Here is a 15,529-nt window from a genome sequence, read left to right on the forward strand (position 1 = left end):
TATGCTATTCAATACCGCTTCAACCGCACGCGAGCTATGTGCCAGACATCCATCATCTTGGAAGAACATCGCCATTCTGTCATGCCGTGAAACATCTTGTAGTAACATCGGTGGAACATTACGTAGGAAATCAGCATATATTGCACCATTTAGATTGCCATCGATAAAATGGGAGCCAATTATCCTTCCTCCCATAATGCCATACCATACATTAACCCGCCAAGGTCGCTGATGTTCCACTTGTCGCAGCCATCGTGGATTTTCCGTTGCCCTATAGTGAATATTATGCCGATTTACGTTACCGCTGTTGGTCAATGACGCTTCGTCGCTAAATAGAACGCGTGCAAAAAATCTTTCATCGTCCCGTGATTTCTCTTGTGCCCAGTGGCAGAGCAGTACACGACGTTCAAAGTCGTCGCCATGCAATTGCTGGTGCACAGAAATATGGTACGCGTGCAATCGATGTTGATGTAGCATTCTCAACACTGACGTATTTTAGATTCCCGATTCTCACGCAATTTGTCTGCTACTGTTGAGCGGATTAGCTGCGACAGCAGCCAAAACACCTACTTGGGCATCATCATTTGTTGCAGGTGGTGGTTGACGTTTCACATGTGGCTCAACATATCGTGTTTCCTTAAATAGCGGAACTATCCGGCGCACGGTCCGGACACTTGGATGATGTCGTCCGGGACACCGAGCAGCATACATAGCACACACCCGCTGGGCATTTTGATCACAATAGCCATACATCAACACGACATCGACCTTTTCCGCAATTGGTAAACGGTCCATTTTAACACGGGTAATGTATCACGCAGCAAATACCGTCGCACTGGCGGAATGTTACGTGATACCACGTACTTATACGTATGTGACTATTACAGCGCCATGTATCACAAAGCGAAAAAAGTGGTCCGATTAAAACATTCATATTTCTTTACGTACTACACGAATATGTAATAAAAAATGGGGGTTCCTATTTAGTTGATATCCGTTTGACCTGTGGCAGCGCCATCTAGCAGGCCAACCGTAGCGCCATATGGTTTGCCCTTTCAAACTAGACGAGTTTCGTTCTTTGTAGTTTTTTCGTTTTCGTGAGGTATTTAGCCCGGTTACTATCTATGGACCACCCTGTAGACAGAGGGTGAACAAGTGGGAGGTGATGTCAGAGAAAACAGCATCTAAAGCTCAAAGGCCAAAGTGCACTGAAGAACGGAAGAGAGCCTTTAGTGAACGAATGAAGGAGTACTGATGAAAGGCCTGTAACGTGTGTAATGATAATAATAATAATAGCAATAATATATACATGATTTCATATATGTCTTGAACATACCAGATGACATTTTGGCCAGAAGAAAAATAAAAATATACTAAGAAAATGTAATTTAGCTACCAGGGGAACATTAACGAGCATCTCTGCCTTTCTTCCAACTTTCTTTGTTACAAAGATACAAACAGCAGAACTTCTTAAATAGCACCCTATACTATTCATTCTGTAATCCACTTCCTCTCCTCAAGACCTGTTTAAAAACGCATCATAGTGTACCACTCACTTAAAAATGACGTTATTAAGAAGACGTGATTCTCCTGCACTATCACAGAGTTCACACACCTGGGCTAACGTTAACTTTTCTTCTTGCTGGAGCTGGCAGTGAAGAAATAGACACACAAGAATAATGGATGCTGGTCGTTTGGTCAACCGTTTTCAGTTGAATGTCTGCGTGAGTACAACAGAGAGAAGCCAGCAACTATGACTATGGATGTTATATGTTACCAGTGGAGTAATTGCAACAACGTTTTCTTATTTACAATACGGGTACACATTCCTGATCAAAAGAAGCTTAGTGGTATCAAACATCAGCCTTATCTTGGGGAAAAAATTTCGGGGAATGTGCATCTGGACATAGCATTGTGTGGAAGCGGATCATGGACTGTGGTAATAACGGAATAGAATTGAATCGAAGCGTTCGGCATGAGGTACTACAGAAGGATGTTGAAAATTAAGTAGACTGATATGGTAAGAAGTGAGAGGTTCTTTGTAGAATCGCTGAGGAGCGAAACATGCAGAACAGACTGACAAGAAGGCAGGAGAGGATGAGAGGATATTTACCCGTATTAACACATCGGGCAATAACTACCACGACACCTGAAGGAGCTGTAGAGGGGAACTCTATAGGGAAACACAGAGATTGGAACATATCCAACAAATAACTGAGAATGTAGGTTACTAGTGTTCCTCTGAGATAAATAGGTTTGCACAGGAGGGGATTCATGGCAGGCCACATCGAGCAGAATTTCAAAATAAGTGAGGAAGATCAGCCTGAAGTTTGATATATATCGCACTGGTGCCTCCTGGTATGAAGCTTTCCGTTCCTATCAGCATGACGTACCCAGCACAGCACGCTGCTACAGACTCACCTTGAAGAAGGGCATGTACTCCTGGAGAGTGCTGTCGATGAGGGTGTCTCGGCAGTAGGAGAGGACTGTGCTGATCCTGATGTCCTTACTCCTGGTGATGATGTCCTTCAGTGCAGACACAGGGTAGCCTGTGATCCCAATGAACCGTGCCTTGCCCGCCTCCACCGCCTCCTTAACCACAGGCAGGGTCTCATTTACTACCATTTCCGGATCTGGAGCAAACTCCACATCGTGCACCTGCAAACAGGAAAGCACAGATGGTGGTAAACGTTTATATGAACAGTGCTAACCCTTAAAAGTGCAACACCACAAAGAGGCATGCAACAGCTACCAAACTGACATTGTGTGCTATGCAGTCCAGTCACACTGACGTGATCAGCACCTATGATCAATGTGAACATGCAATAACCACTCAAAGACAACAGGTGACAGACTACAGTGGGGTATATAAAGAGGGGTGGGAAGGGGAAGGACACAGACAAACACTGTAGCAATTGTCATAAAGTGGAAACAAAATTATATACCCAACATCCAAAAGGGTATGACCATTAGATTTTGGGCCTAGAATGGAACCATTTCTGAATGGTTACATTTGTAAGCTGTTGGCATACTGCTATGGGTAAAATATACTGGCGCCGAGGCAACTGTGGCGCACCACAAGCCATAGATGACAAGGGTGAACGACCAATGTAGATCATGATGTTTGGCTTGTGGGGCATTCAACTGTGCGGTCATCAGTGTCCATACAATGTTCCAGTTTCTACACAGTCCAATTTTGCCACTGTCACAAATGATGACAATGATGATAAAATGATGAGGTCAACACAAACACAAGTCCCTGGGCAGAGATAATCCCCAACCCAGCCAGGAATCGAACCCGGGACCCTGTGATCCAGAGGCAGCAACGCTAGCCACCAGACCACGAGATGCACATGGACCAATGTGGAGATGTGTTCAGGTGAATGGGTGTGCAGCTGTTAAGCAACTGACAACCCAGATGAACCAAGACGCAAACAAAAGTGTCCCCTCCTCAACAACCATTCAGCATATGTTGCTGTGTAAAGACCTATGCAGCAGGTGCCTAGTCCATGCACCCACGCTGACTGCAATACACTGGCGATGAAAGCTGAAATTTGCTCACGAATACCTCAACTGGACGTCCACTGAATGACGACAGGTGGACTATTCAGATGAATCAAGTTTTAGGTTCCATTGGATGGATAGCTGTTGGTATATAATGCATGAGACATATGAAAGCAAACATTCTGCCACAGGCAGGGGGATGTTTCTATGTAATTCCCTGGACGGTCGTGTTATTCTGGAAGTCACAATCGATCAAGACAAGCATATATTTATTGTTAGTGCACATGTACGCAGTTTGTTTTTCCTCAACACCACCTACCAACCAGACCACGCATTGTGTCACACAGCTCACAGTGTATCTGTAGGTCTGAAGAGCACCAGGATGAGTTTAAATTGGCATGGATCCCCATGCTTGTTGGTACCTTCCAGAACCACGCAGACTCGCTTCCTGCTAATCTCGCACTGCAGAGGGTGGTTATTCAAGTTTTGGACAAGCGGTCACATTGATGTGACTGGACGGTGTGTATTTTCAGGTGTATGAATGATTAGCATTTCAGTACAACTGTATAACACAGAATTAAGGTTGTTTATATCGTCTTCTGACTATATGCACATACACTATGTAGCTGAAAATGACATACAAGTTCGTGGCACCTTCCATCGGTAATACTGGAATTAAGTATGGTATTTGCCCACCCAAAGGCATGATGACAGCTTCCACTCTCGCAGGCATACGTTCAATCAGGTACTCGAAGGTTTCTTGGGGAATGGCAGCCCATTCTTGACGGAGTGCTGCACTGAGAAAACGTATCAATGTCGGCCAGTGAGGCCTGGAAAGAAGTCGGCGTTCCAAAACATCCCAAAGGTGTTCTATACGAATCAGTCAGGACTCTGTTCAGGCCAGCCCATCACAGGGATATTGTGGTGTAACCACTCCGCCACAGGCTGTGCATTATGGACGGGTGCTAGATTGTATAGAAAGATACAATCGCCATCCACGAATTGCCCTTCAACGGTGGAAAGCAAGAAGGTGCTTAAAACATCAGTGTAGGCCTGTGCTGTGATAGTGCCACGCAAAACAACGAGGGGTGCCAGCCTCCTCCATGAAAAACACGACCACACCATAACACCACTGCCTCCGACTTTTACTGTTAACAGTACCCACGATGGCAGATGACGTTCACCGGGCATTCGTCATACCCACACCCTGCCATCGGATCGCCACATGGTGTACTCTGAGTCGTCACTCCACACAACATTTTTCCACTGTTCAATCGTCTAGTGTTTACGCTCTTTACTCCAAGCGAGGCGTCGTTTGACATTTACAGGTGTGATATGTGGCTTGTGAGCAGCTGCTCGACCATGAAATTCAGGTTTTCTCACCTCACGCCTAACCGTCATAGTACTTGCAGTGGATCCTGATGCAGTTTGGAATTCCTGTGTGATGGTCTGGATAGATGTCTGCCTATTACACATTACGACCCTCTTCAACTGTCGGCAGTTCCTGTCAGTCAACAGACGAGGTCGGTCTGTACGCTTTTGTGCTGTAGGTGTTCCTTCACGTTTCCACTACACCATCACATAGGAAACAGTGGACCAGGATGTTCAGGAGTGTGGAAATCTCGAGTACAGACTTATGACACAAGTGACACTCAATCACCTGACCACATTTGATGTCCGTGTGTTCTGTGGAGCGCCCCATTCTGCTCTCTCACGATGTCTAGTGACTACTGAGGTCGCTGATATGGAGTACCTGGCAGTATGGGGCAACACAATGCACCTAATATGAAAAACGTATGTATCCGGGGGTTTCTGGATAATTTTTATCACATAGTGTATAAATTAAAGTTTGACACCTTAGTTTCTGGCTGTACATACAAAGTTAATCTCAGGAACTGCTGCAGGGTTTTTGATGTGGTTTTCTCTACCAAACAGATTGATTCATGAGGAAGGTTTATGTGTATGATTTATAAACATTTCGTGCTGGCTGCAGTATGGTCCATTCAAGTACCCAGCTGCCATGAAAATGACACCGTTGCCATCTAGTGGTGATAGGTGTATGGCTGCCTGACAGTAGCACCAAACCGGCGCGAGCTACCTCTGTAGCAAGGCTGGTGCGCACTACCGCCAACTTCCTAAATGACCTTGGATTCGGGACGTATTGGATATTAAACTGACAAGAACAAATTGCATAGTGTAGAGCTAATGTTTACGTGGTGTGAAGGGAAATGTGGGGAAAGTTTACATAGAAAGTGTAGTAGCGCGCACCAGACTGCCACTGCAGTCAGCCAGAACGGGTGGTGCAGTACGTTTCAGATACCAACAGAGGCATGAGATATCACGCAAAACACCGATTAAACGTTGAACAGAGAACATTTTTGCCTTCTGAGAATGTTTGTGCCATGTAGTGCTTACTTATGTTAAAGTGAAGATATTCAGTTACACAACAACGTTCTCTGAATTTTATTTGTAGCTGAATACATCACCGCTACCACAGACAAGTTATCTAGTTGTAGATAGTTACTATAGCTCTCCCCATATGAAGCCATGGTGGGTCACTAGTTTTGTATATAACGACAGATTAACAACGGGATTTCTCATTGGTAAATCTTTGTTTGTTTGCGAGAAGATACTGTTATGTCTCATCTAAAAAGGAGAAACATCTTCAAGCACATACTGACCTGTTGAGAGTGTTTTTGGCCAATTTGTAACATTTTTGATGGCCAGAATGCGATTTTCACTCTGCAGCGGAGTGTGCACTGACATGAAGCTTCCTGGCAGACTAAAACTGTGTGCCAGAACGAGAATCGATCTCAGGATCTTTGCCTTTCGCGGCCAAGTGCTCTACCAACTTACCTATCCAAGGACGACTCACGACCCGTCCTCACAGCTTCAGTGCTGTCAGTACCTCGTCTCCTACGTTCCAAACTTCACAGAAGCTCTTTGCGAATCTTGCAGAAATAGCGCTCCTGGAAGAATGGCTATTGCGGAGACGTGGCTTAGCCACAGCCTGGGGGATGTTTCCAGAATGAGGTTTTCACTCTGCAGCGGAGTGTGCACTGGTATGAAACTTCGCGGTAGATTAAAACACAGTGAGCGTTCGACGGTTGCCCTGGCCAATACGCCGGATTGCTCACCCAGAGGTTGCTGAGAGACTGGCCCGCCACCACTCGGCAGCCGAAGGAGTGGGGAATGACGTACCCATATGGGTTATCAGACTCATTTCTCTCTACTGTCCACAGTTTTTATGATCATGATGCACCCATTTTTCTTTCATTATCAATGACACCTAACTTTTTAAGTCTACCCAACTTTCTTACATTTTTTTGTCATTGGGCGTTGCTTCTCAGTATCTCAATCTAAGTTATATATTCTCGCTGTATTTATACTGTACATATGCAAGCTTCGTTTTTTTTTTCATTTCCTGTAACTTAACATGCCAAAACAGGTCTTGGAATTGACAAAGTTCATATCAGCAACTAGGGTGGCCTTTCATTTATTGGTATAATGTGATAAAGGACTTAGTTGAGATTAAATTACCCAACGACTTTATAAATGGAGACAGAGGTTTTCTTTTTTCTTTTTAATTAATTCTGTGTGGAATCTCGCTCTATACCTGGTCAGACAAAAGAGGATCAGGTTACTGCTATTTACTGCCCTGTTGATGTTTTACTATCTATAACGGTTGCCATTGGCTGTCTTTGATCATGTTATTGTGTGTATTTTCTCCGTGTGTGGTCTCTTGTTTCCTGGCTGTTGGCCCTCCCATTAAGTTTTTAAATTGCTTTGCACGGCTCTCTCTCTCTCTCTCTCTCTCTCTCGCTTTTTCTTCCTTGAAAATGAGTGGCTTTTCACTTGTCGGAATATCGGCTGCCTTGGTAACCGCTTCCAGGTCACATTCCCATAAGTTGTTTGAACAAGTATTCATTTCATATTCAATGCTACTCGCTTGATGGAAGAATAGTAAGGGCGTAAATGAGACAGATATCATGCACCCAGCCATCTGCCCATACATCCCACCTATCCACCAATTCACACATCCATCCATGCACCACCCATACATGCGTCCATACACCCACCAATCGCAGTATGGGGTAGCCTCACTGTCTGAGGCGCCTTGCCACAGTTCGCGTGGATCCCCATGTCGGTCGTTCGAATCCTCCCTCAAGCATGGGTTTTTGTGTGTTGTCCTTAGTGTAAGTTAGTTAGATAAAGTAGTGTGTAAGCCTTGGGACTGATGAGCTCAGCAGTTTGGTCCCATGGGACAAATTTCCAAAAATATCCACTAATCCACATACCCACCCAACCACACACTGATCCATGCATCGATCAGTCCATCCATCCATCCCATGCATACATAGATCCATCTACCAACCCATCCCCTGCCCGTCCACCCACCCTATCTATTCATCCATCCATTCATCTGATAACATGTATGAATTGTACAAAAAGGTCGCTCACCTGCAAAATGTCGACATAGTCCAGCTGCAACAGCTTGAGGCTCTTCTCGATGCTCTGCCGGGTCTTACTCGCTGAAAAGTCGAACATATGGCGAGGATCCAGCTCATAGCGGCCCACCTTGGTCCCTATGTAGTATGCCTGGCGGGGGACTTCCTTCAGGGCCTGAAAAGGCACCACTCAGTCAGGGAGTCAGCAACGAAGGATACAAAAACATACCACATGGAATGTACCACATGGAAATGATGCAAAACTTAGTGGCATAACATGAGGCTTCTGGATCTATATATATGCCCATGTCTGTGTCTACATCATCTACATCTGCACCTGGCCCTTCACCAACATCTACATCTCTGTTTACATTTACATCTACATTTATATACATGTAACGGCATCTATATCTATGTCTGAATGCAAAACATATCAGACAAGAATAATACCTGCCGACTTAAACATGAATTTAAGAAACCAAAGCAGGCACCCTCTGATAGGTGTATATATTACTGAGCCATCAGTTTGGGAACTTACTTCTGCAAACTACTGATACGAATAATTCACAGGTAAAATGCAGAAATCGACCTCAGGGATGATTGGTTTGGGTTACAGAGAAATGTAGGAACTTGCAACGCAGTACTGACCCTACGACTCATCTTAGAAGATGGGTTAAAAAAAAGGCAAACCTATCTTTATAAAATTTGTACACTTAGAGAACGTTTTTAAAAATTTAAGATGAGCACAGTGTTCGAGATTCTGAAGGTAAGAGATATAAACGAAAGATTGTCTACAACTTCTACAATAATCAATGGCAGTTATAGGTGTAAAAGCACATGTTAGGGAAATAGTAGTTAAGAAGGTTCCGAGACAAGATTGTTGCCTATCCCTGGTGTTATTTAGTCTGTATGTTGAGCAGGCTGTGAAGGAGCCCAAAGAAAAATTTGGAGAAGGAATTAAAAATTCAGGGGGAAGAAAAAAGCCTTGAGGTTACCGACGACATTTAAGTTCTGAAAAAGACAGTAAATGATTTGGAAGGGGAGTTAGTCGGAATGATTTGTGTGTTGAAAAGGGGTTATAAGATGAACATCAACAAAATAAAAATAAAGATAATGGAGTAAAGTAAAATTAAGTGATGCTGAGAGCGTTACATTAGAAAATGAGTCACTAAAACAAGGCAGATTGGCAATACCAAAAAACAAACGTTTCGCGATAAGAGAAATTTGTTGTTGTTGTTTTGGTTTTCAGTCCGAAGATTGCTTTGCTGCTGCTCTACGCGCTACTTTATCCTGTACAAGTGCCTTCATCTCTAAATAACTACTGCAAAATCATCCTTTTGAATCTGCTTACGGTATTTATCTCTTGGTCCCCCTCTACAACTTTTATTTCCCACACTTCCCTCCAAGACTACTATAAATTTATAATCCCTTGACATCTAAGAATGTGTTCTATCGATTGATCCATTGTTTTAGTCAAATTATGCTACAAATTTCCTTTCCCTCAATTTTGTACAGTGCCTCCTCATTAGTTACTCTATCTACCTATCTCATCTTCAGCATTCTTTTGTAGCACCACATCCAAAAGCTTCTACGCCCTTCTTGTGTAAACCTTTATTGTTCATGTATCTCTTCCATTCTAGGCTACACTGCAGAGGAACATGCTCAGAAAGGACATTATAACGCTTAAATTTATATTCCATGTTAACAAATTTGTCTGCTTCGGAAACGCTTTTATTGCTATTGTCAGTCTATATGTTACATCCTTCCTACTTCGTCCACCATCAGTTACTTTACTGCCCAGGGAGCAGAACTAATCTACCACTTTTAATGTATCATTTCCTAGTCTATTTCCCTCAGTATCGGCTGACTACTTTCCGTTACCCTCGTTTTACGTTTGTCGATATTCATCTTGTTTTCTCTTTTCAAGACACTACCTAGTCCATTCAAAACTGTTTTTCAAGTTCTTTGCAGACTCTGACGGAATTTTAACGGCACTGGCAAACTTTCTCCCTGAACTCTAATTCCTTCACCAAATATTTCTTTTGTTCCCTTTACTGCTTGCTCAAGATAACCTAAGCACATCACACACATCCATGCCCGAGGCAGGATTCGAACCTGCGACCGTAGCAGTCACGCGGTTCCGGACTGAAGTGCCTAGAACCGCACGACCACCACGGCCGGCTCCTTAACCTAGCTTCTGATTTAAGTTATAGGGTCAGTACTGCCTCAGGTATTCCTACACATTTTCCCAGAATCTAAACTGATCTTCCCTGAGATCGACTTCTACGACTTTTTCCATTCTTCTGCAAAAATCGGTGTTAGTACGAGGGTGAGTCAAATGAAAAACTTAAATATTTTTTAAATATTATTTATTGTGCAGAAGTGATACAAAGCTGTATCACTTTTCAACATAATCTCCCCCAACCCCAATTCAAGTCCTCCAGCGCTTACAAAGTGCATAAATTCCTTTAGAAAAAAATTCTTTTGGTAGTCCGCGCAAACACTCATGCACCGCGTGGCGTACCTATTCATCAGAACGGAACTTCTTTCCTCCCATTGCGTCTTTGAGTGGTCCAGACATACGGAAATCACTTGGGGCAAGGTCTGCTGAATATGGTAGATGAGGAAGACACTCAAAATGCAGGTCTGTGATTGTTGCAACTGTTGTACGGGCAGTGTGAGGCCATGCATTGTCATGTTGCAAAACGACACCTGCTGACAGCAGTCCACGTCGCTTTGATTTGATTGCAGGCCGCAGACGATTTTTTAGGACATCTGTGTACGATGCACTGGTGACAGTGGTCCCTCTAGGCACATAATGATCCAAAATGACGCCTTTTTCGTCCCAAAAGAGAGTCAGCATAACTTTCCCTGCTGATGATTCTGTTCGAAACTTCTTTGGTTTTGATGATGAAGAATGGCGCCATTCCTTGCTCGCTCTCTTCGTTTCCGGTTGGTGGAAGTGAAGCCAGGTTTCGCCCCCAGTAACAATTCTTGCAAGTAAGCCCTCACCTTCTCTTTCAAAGCGTCGAAGAAGTTCTTCAAAAGCATCAACACGTCGTTTTCTCATTTCAGGAGTCGGCTGCCGTGGAACCCATCTTGCAGACACTTTGTGAAACTAGAGCACATCGTGTACAATGTGGTGTGCTGACCCATGACTAATCCGTAAACATGCTGCAGTGTCATTCAGTGTCACTCGGCGGTTTTCCTTCACTACGGCCTCAGCTGCTGCAATGCTCTGTGGAGTCACAACTCGTTGTGCCTGACCTGAACGAGGAGCATCTTCCGCTAAAGTCACACCATTTGCGAACTTCCTACTCCATTCGTAGACTTGCTGCTGTGACAAACATGTTTCACCATACTGAACCTTCATTCGTCGATGAATTTCAATAGAGTTCACACCTTCACTAAAACCGAATAACAGAACGCTGTTCTTCCCTGGTGCAAGTCGCGTGGGGCGTCCATCTTTATAGTGATACTGCGGTGGTATGTGTGCATCTGCACTATGCTGCCACCTACAGGCCATTCTGCACGCTTACCAACTTACAGCACAACAACGCGAAATTTCGATTTGTTATTACAAATATAAGGTTTTCATTTGACTCATCCTCTTATTTTGCAAGCATTAGTTATTAAACAGATAGCACGGTAATATTCACTCCTGCGAGCACCTGCTTCCTTTGTAACTGGAGTTATTATATTCTTCGTCACGTCTGAAGGTATTGTGCCTGACTCATACGTCTTTAACACTAGCTGCAACAGTTTTGTCAAGGCTGCCTCTCCCATGGATATCAGGGCATGGGTCTTGTTTGGAGTTAGGTCCTTTAGTGCTCTGTGAAACTCTTCTCGCGGTATACACGGCGGCCCACTTAAACATTTCGGCGCAAATACATCTGGAACAACTATAGATACAGACAAACACTTCCACAGGTGTGAATGTAAGGCAGGGATTCATGGAAGTAAACACTATATGATACTCTAAAACGCAAGCAAATATTATTTTCAACACAAACTTGTGTTTTCTTCTGAAAAGGGGTACCTGTATTACTTGTCGTGCCATCAATAACATGAAATATCACAAAAATAATGACATTCGTTCCATCGCATGCAATAATTACATTTCTGGAAATTGAAAAGCGAAGCTGACGCTTGAAATAAACGAAACACGGCGCTGCTGCACATCCCGAGATGCAAGCGTGAAGCCGACGTTGCTCCAATGGCGCTGTGACGGCGTACCACGATGCGGCAATCGCTGCGCTTATTGTTATTTACGATGTTATTAAGTAGACTGGAAACAATAGAGATGTCCAGCCACATACACTGAAGAATAAGAAAAGAGTTTACTCTTTCGTGTTTTATTGCTCTTTACTAAAGTACTAGCATGGACATGACAGTAAGAAGCAAACGAATATCATGGGCCGGGATAAACATAATTAACGGCTGATCAAGGACAGATGGTGATAGTACGTACACTACTGGCCATTAAAATTGCTACACCGAGAAGAAATGCAGATGATAAACGGGTATTTATTGGACAAATTTATTATACTAGAACTGACATGTGGTTACATTTTCACGCAATTTGGGTGCACAGATCCTGAGGAATCAGTACCCACAACAACCTCCTCTGGCTGTAATAACGGCCTTGATACGCCTGAGCATTGAGTCAAGCAGAGCTCGGGTGGCGTGTACAGGTACAGCTGCCCATGCAGCTTCAACACGATACCACAGTTCATCAAGAGTAGTGACTGGCGTATTGTGACGAGCCAGTTGCTCGGCCACCATCGACCAGACGTTTTCAATTGGTGAGAGATCTGGAGAATCTGCTGGCCAGGGCAGCAGTCGAACATTTTCTGTATCCAGAAAGGCCCGTATAGGACCTGCAACATGCGGTCGTGCATTGTCCTGCTGAAATGTAGTTTTTAGCAGGAATCGAATGAAGGGTAGAGCCACGGGTAGCAACACATCTGAAATGTAACGTCCACTGTTCAAAGTGCCGTCAATGTGAACAAGGGGTGACCGAGACGTGTAGCGAATGGCACCCCATACCATCACGCCAGCTGATACGCCAGTATGGCGATGACAAATACACGTTTCCAATGTGCGTTCACCGTGATGTCACCAAACACGGATGCAACCATCGTGATGCTGTAAACAGAACCTGGATTCATCCGAAAAAAATGACGTTTTGCCATTCGTGCACCCAGGGTCGTCGTCGAGTACACCATCGCAGACGCTCCTGTCTGTGATGCAGCGTCTAGGGTAACCGCAGCCATGGTCTCCGAGCTGATAGTCCGTGCTGCTGCAAACGTCGTCGAACTGTGCGTGCAGATGGTTGTTGTCTTGCCAACGTCTCCCTCTGTTGACTCAGGGATCGAGACGTGGCTGCACGATCCGTTACAGCCATGCGGTAAGATGCCTGTCATCTAGACTGCTACTGATACGAGGCCTTTGGTATCCAGCACAGTGTTCCATATTACCCTCCTGAACCCACCGATTCCATATTTTGCTAACAGTCATTGGATCTCGACCAACGCGAGCAGCAATGTCGCGATACGATAAACAGCAATCGCGATAGGCTACAATCCGACCTTTATCAAGGTCGGGAACGTGATGGTACGCATTTCTCCTCGTTACACGAGACATCACAACAACGTTTCAGCAGGCAACGCCGGTCAACTGCTGTTTGTGTTAGAGAAATCAGCTGGAAACTTTCCTCATTTCAGCTCGTTGTAGGTGTCGCCACCGGCACCAATCTTGTGTGAATGCTCAGAAAAGCTAATCAGTTGCATATCACAGGATCTTCTTCCTGTCGGTTAAATTTCGCGTCTGTAGCACGTCATCTTGGTGGTGTACCTGTTTTAATGGCCAGTAGTGCAGTTGTGTGACTTGACATATTACCTCTCACCACAGACAACGGAGAGACTAACGGTCTTCACTTAACGACTGAGAGTAATGGCGTTTACGTAGAGTTGTCAGTACTAGCAGACAAGCAACACAGCATGAAATAACAGCAGAAATGTATGTGAGGCGAACAACGAACGTAGCCGTTAGCAGAGAGCGGCGGAATTTTGCTGTGGCAGCAGGCGACATCACCCTCTGTACCTCTCCTGGGCTCGTGACCACAGCGTTGCACCCTAGATTACAGGAGAATGGTAGCCTCGTCAGGTGAGCCCCGATTTCAGTTGGTATGTACAGGAAGATAGAGATTGGGATACATCCAGCAAATAATTGAGAACCAAGGTTGCCGGTGCTACTCTGAGATGAAGAGGTTGGCACAGGAGAGGAAGTCGTGGTGGGCCAGATCAAGCCAGTCAGAAGACTGATGACCTCAAAAAAACAAAAAAGACAGAGGCTTGAGGACAGGCGTCTATCCCCCGCATCATTTGCGAGTGGAACAGGAAAAGACTTTTTTTGTTTTGGTCATCAGTCTACTGACTGGTTTGATGCGGCCCGCCACGAATTCCTCTCCTGTGCTAACCTCTTCATCTCAGAGTAGCACTTGCAACCTACGTCCTCAATTATCTGCTTGACGTATTCCAATCTCTGTCTTCCTCTACAGTTTTTGCCCTCTACAGCTCCCTCTAGTACCATGGAAGTCATTCCCTCATGTCTTAGCAGATGTCCTATCATCCTGTCCCTCCTCCTTATTAGTGTTTTCCACATATTCCTTTCCTCTCCGATTCTGCGTAGAACCTCCTCATTCCTTACCTTATCAGTCCACCTAATTTCCAACATTCGTCTATAGCACCACATCTCAAATGCTTCGATTCTCTTCTGTTCCGGTTTTCCCACAGTCCATGTTTCACTACCGTACAATGCTGTACTCCAGACGTACATCCTCAGAAATTTCTTCCTCAAATTAAGGCCGGTATTTGATATTAGTAGACTTCTCTTGGCCAGAAATGCCTTTTTTGCCATAGCGAGTCTGCTTTTGATGTCCTCCTTGCTCCGTCCGTCATTGGTTATTTTACTGCCTAGGTAGCAGAATTCCTTAACTTCATTGACTTCGTGACCATCAATCCTGATGTTAAGTTTCTCGCTGTTCTCATTTCTACTACTTCTCATTACCTTCGTCTTTCTCCGATTTACTCTCAAACCATACTGTGTACTCATTAGACTGTTCATTCCCTTCAGCAGATCTTCTTCACTTTGACTCAGGATAGCAATGTCATCAGCGAATCGTATCATTGATATCCTTTCACCTTATATTTTAACTCCACTCCTGAACCTTTCTTTTATTTCCATCATTGCTTCCTCGATGTACAGATTGAAGAGTAGGGGCGAAAGGCTACAGCCTTGTCTTACACCCTTCTTAATACGAGCACTTCGTTCTTGATCGTCCACTCTTATTATTCCCTCTTGGTTGTTGTACATATTGTATATGACCCGTCTCTCCCTATAGCTTACCCCTACTTTTTTCAGAATCTCGAACAGCTTGCACCATTTTGTATTGTCGAACGCTTTTTCCAGGTCGACAAATCCTATGAAAGTGTCTTGATTTTTCTTTAGCCTTGCTTCCATTATTAGCCGTAACGTCAGAATTGCCTCTCTCGTCCCTTTACTTTTCCTAAAGC

General features: G+C 44.4%; 1 protein-coding gene across 1 annotated transcript in view; it reads right to left on the minus strand.

Annotated features, from left to right (window-relative positions):
* LOC126427057 (uncharacterized) overlaps positions 1-15,529 on the minus strand; it is a 93,041-nt gene that overhangs the window by 32,277 nt on the left and 45,235 nt on the right. The window contains exons 4-5 of the mRNA XM_050089236.1: positions 7,966-8,127; positions 2,422-2,658 (exon numbers count right to left, since the gene is read on the minus strand). Of these exons, the coding sequence (XP_049945193.1) occupies positions 2,422-2,658; positions 7,966-8,127 (399 nt within the window). The remainder of the gene's footprint in view (positions 1-2,421; positions 2,659-7,965; positions 8,128-15,529) is intronic.

Source organism: Schistocerca serialis, chromosome 11, assembly GCF_023864345.2.
Source record: "Schistocerca serialis cubense isolate TAMUIC-IGC-003099 chromosome 11, iqSchSeri2.2, whole genome shotgun sequence".
NCBI classification, from domain to species: Eukaryota; Metazoa; Arthropoda; class Insecta; order Orthoptera; family Acrididae; genus Schistocerca; species Schistocerca serialis.